At 59.5% G+C, this 9,309-nt stretch overlaps 1 protein-coding gene across 1 annotated transcript; it reads right to left on the minus strand.

Annotated features, from left to right (window-relative positions):
* Positions 1-6,087: 6,087 nt before the first annotated feature.
* On the minus strand, positions 6,088-8,895 carry LOC310923822 (C-type lectin domain family 2 member B-like). Its single transcript, XM_083885752.1, has 5 exons — positions 7,625-8,895; positions 7,164-7,259; positions 6,884-7,062; positions 6,686-6,786; positions 6,088-6,575 (listed from the first exon to the last, which is right to left on the minus strand). Exons 1-5 carry the CDS (start codon positions 7,740-7,742, stop codon positions 6,461-6,463), a joined length of 609 nt encoding a protein of 202 aa, XP_083741878.1. The 5' UTR covers positions 7,743-8,895; the 3' UTR covers positions 6,088-6,460.
* Between the last annotated feature and the right edge of the window lie 414 nt (positions 8,896-9,309).

Raw genomic sequence — 9,309 nt, forward strand, 5'->3', positions numbered from 1 at the left:
AAAAAGAGCCTGAGCTGTGTGGAGCTGCCTGGAGGATTGCTACATAGAAAAGGTATGAAGAACTTCTAGATAACAAGGTGCTGATACTTGAAGGCCTCTGAAGTTTTGTTGAAGCACTCTGAGTTCATGGCCATCTCAACTCCAACATGGGGGCATCAATAAATACTGGATAGTCTTGGAGGTGTTTTCCAACCTCAGGGATTCCATGATTTTGATTTCCTATTGCCCAAGAGTGTCTTCCACAGCCAAATGGTGATGATCTGGGGCAAAGACCAAGATTTTGGAGATTGCGGTGGAAACCCCTCCAAAAATGGTACTTCCCTCCCATCTAAGCATGTGGATGCTCATCTGGCACAGACAGGGAAATCCTTTTCTTTTGGCCTTCATTTGCTTTTCATTTCTCTTCATTTAAAATATCCAACACTGTGGTAAAAATAAAGACATGGAACTAAGACATGGTTGGGATGACAGGGGACATAGACATGGAGAGTGACATGGGGACACATGGATATTTGGGGGGTACATGGTCATTCATGGGGACACGGGGGGAACACGGGTACAGATAAGGATGTGGGGGACAATGACAGGGATGGAAACATTGTGGGGAGACAGCCACGGGTGAGGACAGGGTGGGACATGGCCAGTGACATGTGGGGCCATGGCCATGGCCGGTGCCATGGGGGGAACTTTTAGGGGCTGTGGGGGATGCTGGGTTTGAGGGAGTTGAGGGTTCCTGGGAAGGACATGGGGCTTGCTGAGGGCTTTGGGGACCCCAGGCCCAGCGGCTCTGGCTGTGCTGGGAGAGCCTGGGGGAGGTCCTGGGACAGCTGCCCTCTGACACCGGGGCAAACTTCAAAGCTTTATGGGGAACACTGGGAGCAGCCGGGCGGGGACACAGGGACAGCTCTGGGCACGGGCTGGGGGGACACACGAGGCCCCCAAAATCATCTCAGGGACGGAGCGGGGGGTCCCGGCCGGGCCCGAGGCCACGGGGAGGGGCTGCGGCCGCCGGCGGCTCAGGAGCTCTGTGGGCAGAGAAAAGGGGGTGACACCGGGCTGGGGGCCCCGGGGGGGCACACACGCTCTGGGGGAGGGGGGACACGACCCCCGGGACCCCCCCTGACCTTCTTGCACAGGCAGAGGCCCAGCCCCAGTGCCAGGAACACCGAGCCCAACACGAAGCCCCCGATCCCCGTCAGCATCTTGCTGCGGGCGGCGTCCGGCGGCATCTCTGGGGGGGCCGCGGGGCTCAGCGCCTCCCAAAACCTCTCACCCGCACCCCGAGCCCCTCCAACCTCCCTCCTGCTCTCCCCCAGCCCACTCACCAGCCCCTGAAACCTCCTCCCAATCCCTGCCTGCCCTCCCCGTTATTTCAGTGCCTTCTCTAATTGGCTGAGGAGAGGCCCGGGAGTTGAGAGAAGGATCGGGACAGATCCTGCCCCGAGCACAACAGACCCAGCCTGGGCACAGGGAGTGAATTTATTACCAACCAAACCACAGCAGCACACGGAGAAGGGAAAGAAATCTCTCTAACACCTTCCCCACACCCAACGGGGATCACCAGGACCACGGATCACCAGGGCTCTGCCCAACGGGGTCACTGGGGATCATCCAACGCTGATCCTCCCATGGGGGATGGAGCTGGAGCAGCGCACGAAGCTCTTCCCGCACTCGGGGCACTCGCGGGGCTTCCCTTATGGCGCCTCCGCTGGTGTCTGGTCAAGTGAGAGCTCCTGGAGAAGCCCTTCCCACACTCAGGACACTCGTAGGGCCTCTCCCCGGTGTGGATCAACTGGTGGCACATAAGGCTGGTACAGTCTCTGAAGCTCTTCCCACATTCCCCACACTCGTAGGGCCGTTCCCCACTGTGGATCACCTGGTGTTTCTTCAGGAAGAACATGCAGCTGAAACCCTTCCCACATTCCAGGCACTTGTGGGGCTTCTCCCCTCCATGAGGCTTCTCCACCAGCTCTGAGCTCCGCCTGGATCTCCGGCCGCCCTCCTGGCACAGGGCGGCTCTTTCCTCCTCGCAGCTCCCTGGGCTGGGTTTGCAGCCCCTCCTCCTGTGGGATCTCTGGGGCTTTTCCTCCTCCTTCTCCATCTGGCCAAGGCTTGGGAATGACAAATCCTGGTTTTGGGGAAAAAACAAGGGGTGAGTGCTTTGGGATAGGGGTTTCTACTGCCCAAGTCCATCTCAGGATGTCACCAGGCGTTCTGTGTCTGTCAAACTCTTCAAGCTACCAAGATTAGGCCCAAAATCCCTCCCAAGAGTTCTCCCTCTCTGATCTCCACATTTTGGTGTATCAGGGGTCCCCCTTCCCTGGGCCGATGGGGGTCCCGTGGTTCCTGCTGTCCCCCCTCTCCAGGATCTCGCTTAGGGATGATCTGGTGATCCCACACCAGCCCACGCTCTGCCGGCAGCAACCACCTGCACCCCTCCCCAGGGCCCAAGAGAAAACCCCAAGCCGTCGTGGACCCCCATGATCTGCCAAGGGGCATTTGTGGTTCAGCTTTGCAGTCCCCCAAGGTCTGAATATCCACAACCCCCAGAAAAACCTCCAGGGACCCCCCGGGATATTTGGGGGGAGCTCCCCACCCACGCTCACCAGCCGGCACCGAGCGCCACGCGGGGCCACCGAGGACAGCCCGGAGCTGCGGGGACAGAGGTGACAGGAGATCACCCAGCCCCGCACCAACAAGGCAGAACTCTGTAGGTTTGGGCTGGTTTGTCCCCAAAAGCAGCTCAGAGCCCAGCAGCCCCCAGGGTTTAAGGATTAGTGGGAGTTTTCCCGGTGGAATTGCTCCATGGCAGGAATTAAACCCTTTATTTAGTGGCCAGACTTTAGGATCTTCCAGATCTTTTCTAACCTAAACAGTTCTGACTCTTCTGCTGGTTTTTCCCCATGGGGTAACCGAAACTGGAGTCAGCAGGAAAAAGCACGAGGCACAAGTGTAGCAGAAAGACACAAAGCAGGAGCCCCACGAGCACAGGGAAAACGCCCCAGGAACAGCAAGGCTTGGATCAGGATATCTAAAGGCACCGCAGCCCTTCAGCATCCCAGGTCTCCTTCGAGCAGAGCAGCTGGGGCTCATTTGGAGCTTTCACTGCGAGCACGGACCCTTTGGAAGAAGCAGCTCCTGGAAATCACGTTTGGTGTGGAGTTCAGTTTTCCCGGTTCAGCCCCTGCACACAGGGATGAGGCTCAAACGGCCGAGCTGGGCCATGTCAGGGCTGAAAAGTCATCCTGCAAAGCCGGGCTTTGATCCTGGCAGGGCTGAAGGGGAGGAGGGAGGTGGAAGAGCAGCGGGTGTTTAACCCCGCGGCAGTGAATGTGAACCATCGCAGGGGGAGGAATCCCGGGGGAGGAATCGCCCAGGAGAATCCCGGGGGAGGAATTCCGAGGGAGGCATCCCCGGGGCAGGAATCCCGGGCTATGAATTAACTGAGTAATTAATCCCGTTTAATTGAGCCGCGGAACGAAGCGCTCCCGGTGCATCCAAGACATTCAAACCCAAATCCTCCGCCGGGATCCCAAACCACAGCCGGGATCTTATCCCACCCCACAGTCCCTTCCCCTCCCTGCACCACCCGGGGCTTTGCACCACCACAGCCCCTCCAAAGGCCCCCAAAACCCAGCCCGAACCCACAGCCCGGCTCAGGGCGCGACAGCCGCTTCCCGCAGCGCTCCCCGGGGCCGAGATCCAGGCGGGCATTAACGATCTCCGTGGCCATGGTGGGATGGCGGGAGGTCCGGCTGGTCCCGACCCCGCGGGCCGGACCCTCGGAGCCTGGGCGGGGGTCGCTGGCCCGGCCCAGCCCGGCCCCAGGCCAGGGGAGCTGCGCGGAGCCGCCCCCGCGTCCCCGGGCCCGGACGGGCAACACCGAACCTGCCGCAGCCTCTGCCGAAGGAAGCCGGGGAAAGGTTGTTCTCCTCCGGGAATGGGACCCCATCGAGGAGCCTGTGCTGGCCCCACTCCAGACGTGCTTTTCCCAAGGATCAAAAGGCTCCCAATCATTAATAATGGAAAAGGCCAAACCACCCCAAAATTCGGGTTGTGCAGAGAGAGCTTTGGCCTCACTCCCCTCTGTCCAATGTACTGATTTGTGATGGAAAAAAGCCAGGTGGCATTGCAAGGACCGATCGTGGAGTTGTTGAGGTTGGACAGTGTCTCCAAAGCCGTGGAGTTCAGCCCTGCCAAAGCCACCCCTGACTGTGTCCCCAGGTGCCGCATCCTCGGCCCTGTTAAATCTCCCCAGGAATGGGGACTCCCCTCATGCCCTGGGCAGCCTGGGAAGGGCTGGACAACCCTTTCCATGAAGGAATTTTCCCTATTTCCCCCGTCTCGTGGGAGAAGAGCCCAGCCCCACCTGGCTCTGAGCCCCTTTGCAGGTAATTTGAGTGAGAAGGTCCCTCCTGAGCCCCCTTGTCTCCAGGCTGAGCCCCCTCAGCTGCTCCTCTTGAGTTCTCCACACCCTTCCCCAGCTCCATTCCCATCCCTGTGCATGCTCCAACTCCTCAATGCCTTTCCTGGAGCTTGAAGCCCACCACTTCATCCCCAAAAAACAGGGAGACTCTTTGGAAATGGGGTTAGAGATGAGCCCTTCGAGGGGAGAGGAGGGGAAATGCTCCCAACAGCTCAAGAACTCTGTTTCTCCTCCAATTCCTTGTTTTCACATCACTTCCATGAGACAGCTGCTCCCTTTGGAAAACAGGATGGGACTACAATTGTTGGCACCAGGAAAGCCACAAAACAGCCCCAAATTACAGGAATTAAAGGTGTTAAGGGTGAGAGGCTCCATTGCTGAATCTGTGTTTAGGGAGATTTGCTCATCTCCCTCTGCAGAGAGGCTGAGAAGCCCTTCCAAGGACCTACAGAAGCATCCAAAATTCGGGAATTTATCCCCATTTAGGAGTAAGTGGCCTGGCTAAGCTGATTCTTTAATTCTGCAATGAGCACCAGCCAACCCAGGGCCCCATTTCTGGCACCTCCCTGCTCTGACCCCTCCATTTCCATCCCCTCGTGAGACAAACATCACCCAAAGCTCTTTTTCCATCCAACAAATGGCTCTGAGGCCCTGCTGGGTAAAAGATGCTCTGTCCCTCCTGAGAGCAGGGATGGCTGCTGTGGTCAGCAGTGTGAAAGCACAGAGGGGGTGGCACAGGGGCATCCTGTGGAAGCTGCCTCAGGTGACTCCAGAGCTGCTGCAGCCAAAGGGATGCTGATCCTAGGAAAGGGCTCCTCAAAGGAGGGGATATGCTCCTCCAACGGCCAACTCTTCCCTCCCCACAGCCTGATCCCACCTAAGCCCACCTGAGCCAGGGTGACAGGCACATCACAGCTCCTTCCACCTTCCTCTGCTCCTTCAAGGAGGCAGAGAGGTGACACAGCCCCAAGAGTGCCAAGGGAAGGGGGAATGTGGAGACAGAAACTGGAAAGGGCTAGAGAAGAGGGAGGGAAGAGCAGGGCCCTCAAAAACAGTTTCTCCCCAGGCTGGGGAGAACAAGACAAACAGAATCAATGTGGGACCCTCCAGAATTCTCTGCCGTCCCAGCTGAAGCCCTCGCTGGCTGCTCCGGGCTGGACGGGCGCACCGGGAGCGCTGGGAAGGGGCCCCGGCTCGGGGCGCGGCCCCCGGGGCAGCCCCGCGGCAGCTCCAAGGCTCCGCCAGCCGGGATGGAACGTGGCAGGGGGAGCGGGGAAGGGACGGGGCTGCCGGCGCCGAGGGAACACCAGGGACACCGGGGGCGCTTCACGAGCATTTAATGAGAAACCCCAAAATTATAAACAATACAAAAACAGCAACAGTGGCACCTTAAAAACGGATGGGGGTCATGCAGAGACATCCCACAGAAGGGATGGAATGGAATTCCACTGAATTGGAATGGACCCACAAGGATTGAGTCCAACCCTTAAGGCATTGGTGCCTGTGGGGTCAAATCACACATTGGCATTATTGGCACCTTGCCCCAGCCACAGTCACATTCACATGTTTGTACCTGTTTGTACATTGCACTTGTTTGTTGCCTGTATTCACAGTGTTATACCAGTATAGATATGAAATATCTGTGTATAAATAGTGTTAGAAGAAGGTATATGAAACCTGTTTCCACTGTGTTATATCTACATATATCTACAGGCTTAGTGTATAAATGTGTAGTGCAAGAGAAACAGGATGAGTCCTGGAGTGGCTCCAGGAGAAAGAAACCCCCAGCCCCAGCCCAGGCAGCCACACCTCAGCTTCCACATCACCTCCTCTTCCTGCACGTTCATCTCCTGGAGACCAGGCACTGAGGTGACCCTGAGACAAAATACTGAGATGTTCATGAGATCAGGCACTGAGGTGACCCTGAGGGTCAGTGCAAGGCAGACACTGTGCCTGAGGAAGGACATCCCAGGGTCTGGGAAAGGGCAAAGCTGTGACTGCCCAGCACAGAGAAGGTGCTTTGTCCATCCCCTGTTACAGCCGAGTTTGGGCTCTGCTGCACAGATAGGGCATCAGGTATGAGCAGGGCACACTCCAGAGTTTATTCTCAGCCAGGAAAACACACTCTGCATCGCCCAGGACAGGAACCCTGCAAGGAGGAGCAGAGACAATGCTGGCAACACAGGGGACACATTGTGCTCCCATGCCCCCATTCCCTGCCCACATCCCCCAGGCCCTGCTCGGCTCCCTGGGACTCACGAGGAGTTGAAGCTGCTGCCGTCCTCCCACTGAAGCTGCTGCCCCCGTCTGCGCAGCCCCAGCCAGAGATTGACCTTCCGGCTGGGGCGGGACAGGAACTCCTGGGAAGTGAAGAGACCAGCAGTCAGATCTGCACCCCCAGCCCAGGAGCCCCCCAGGCCCCCCTCGGACACCCCACACCCCCAGCCCCTCACTCACCATTTCCTCATCCCTGAGCACGGCCAGGGAGGCCCCGAGCTCAGAGCACCGAGCCTGACCCTGATCCCAGGTGTGCTGATCCTTCGAGAGGAAGTAGCAGATCCTGCGGTACCCGACCCAGTCATCAGGACAGGCCAGCGGAGTGCCAGGAAAAGCTGCAATGTTTGTTTGTCTTCCCCCTGCAGAGGGAAGAGGAGAAGGTCCAGGATTCCCCTCCACAGGCAATAGGGACCCTGCTGTGCCCCAAGGGGCTGGGCTGAGGCAGCTGCTCCTCCCTTACCTGACAGCACAGCCAAGGCCGGCACCAAAGCCAGGACCAGCATCACGAGCAGAGTCAGCACCAGGGTGACCTTGGGATGGGATCTGAACCTCTCACCTGCAGCAGTAAAGAGTCCATGGCTGTGAGGACGGGGCTGTCCTGAGCACGCCCAGCCCTCACATCCCCCCACCCAACACCCGGGGGACACAGGAGGGATCCCCCATTCTGTGTGCCCCTCACTCAGCTGGCAGCAAGAGAAACAAGGGACAGGGGCACAGCCAGGGCCAGGGCACAGCCGGGGCCAGAAGAACTGCCCAGCGCCGGGGGCAGCCGGGGGTGTCGGTCCCGGCCCCTGCGGGGGCCCAGCAGAGCAGGAGGGCTCTTCCAGAGCCCTGGAAACAGCCACAGCCCTGCCAGCCCTGTGCACCTGTGGGGTGACACTGTCCCCTCCCTACAGGCCACGGCGCTGGCCCTGCACTCACACAGAAACTGTAGGGGTTTCTTCTGTATGTTCTCAGCTTCTGATCCGTTCTGGCATTTCAGGGGCTTCTTCACCCTCCCAGTACTGGAGCGGAGCTCATTCTCCACATCTTCATTCATTGCACACCCACCAGTGGCCCCTTCCTGCTTAGGACAAGTGGCTTCTTGCTCCCCCCTCCGAGCTCCGCCAGTGCCGCCTCACCGGGCTCCGGCCGCTGCCGCCGCTCCCGGGCCCGCACACGCTCCGGAATGCGGAGTGGGACGGAGCTGGATCCTTTCTCGACCCGCGTTCTGAGCAATCCGCGCGTGGAACACGAGGAGAGGCGGGAGACATCAGGTGGAAGGGCGGCTTGGCGCTCTGCACGGAACGGCCCCGGCTGTTTTCCCGAACTCCAGCGGTTTCTCGGGAAAGGTGGCTGAGGAAAGACCCCGGCGCTGTGCCCGGAGGGACATCCCAGCCCAGTTTCACATCCGACTTTTCAAATTAGGGAAACAATGGAATAATCACAGGACGGGATCGCGGCAGTTCCGTGCCGCGCGCCAAGCCCGCCCCTCTCCCCCATTGGCCGACGTCTCCCGCCGCGTCTCCTTCTCGCGCGCTGATTGGTCAGAGCTGGGCTGAGGGACGATCCCGGCCCGCCCACTCCGCCATGCTCGGATCGGCCCCCGGAGCGCGGAGCGACTCTGGAAACCGGGACCGGCCCCGGGAGCGGCGGCAGCGGCCGGAGCCCGGTGAGGCGGCACTGGCGGAGCTCGGAGGCGGCCCCAGCGCAGGTGGGAGCCGCGCTCGGTTCTGCCGGGGCTCGGGGCTGGCTGCGGGCGGAGGGGGCGGCAGGGGGCTCCGGCGGGTTCCTTGTGCCGTGTCGGCGCCGTGTTGCCCGTGGCCTGAGGGCGCTGCGGGAGCGGCTGCCCGCGCTCTCCTTCCCGCCGCTGCCTCGGCAGGAGCCGCTGCCGGAGCAGCGCCGGCTCGTCCCGGTTCCTGTGGGGAGGACGGAGGTGGCCGCCCTGTCCCCGGGGGGGGCTGTGCGGGAAAATTCCCAGAGGTGGCCAGAGGTTTGTGTCCCCACAGGAGCCCGAGGAGTCCTGTAAAAGTGACTTTATTCCTGAACAAAGGGAGAGGCCGTGCGGCCTTTGCCGGGGGGTCTCTCCAATTGTTGTAGGACGCGGCCTCCTTTTTCTCCTGATTTTCCCTTCTGCATCTCCCTGTCCCTTTGCCCCGTGGCGAAGGTCCTTGGAAAGTTCCGACTTCCCGATCCGCCTCCTGCATGTCCTCGTTAATATGCGCCCCCCTTTTGTAGAACATCCGATATTCCCGGCTCTGCTCAGTCTTTGTTCTTCTTCTCCGTGTTCAGGAATTTCGCAGGGCCTTGGCTGAGCACAGTCCGTGTCAATGAGGAACATTTTCTGAAACTGATGGATTCTCCCGTTGCTCCCTTATCTCCCAGTCCCCGGCCCTGTCTCCAAGCAGATTCACTCGTTGACTCTGTTTTTCCTTGCTAGGTCCTCTTTGGTTTTGGGATTATTGTCAGTGAGCTCGTTCCCTGTCCTTTTGTAGCCGTGTGTGGCTCAGGAGGCCTGGCTGCCACCTGCATCCCCTTGCTCAGCTGTGAATGAGCTGCCCTCAGCAAGGTGTGGTGCAGGGCCCAAAGATGAGAGTTGCTGTAGCACAACAGAGGAGAAAGAGCAT

This window comes from Zosterops lateralis (assembly GCF_965231275.1).
Source record: "Zosterops lateralis genome assembly, contig: HAP1_HAP1_SCAFFOLD_387, whole genome shotgun sequence".
NCBI lineage: Eukaryota > Metazoa > Chordata > Aves > Passeriformes > Zosteropidae > Zosterops > Zosterops lateralis.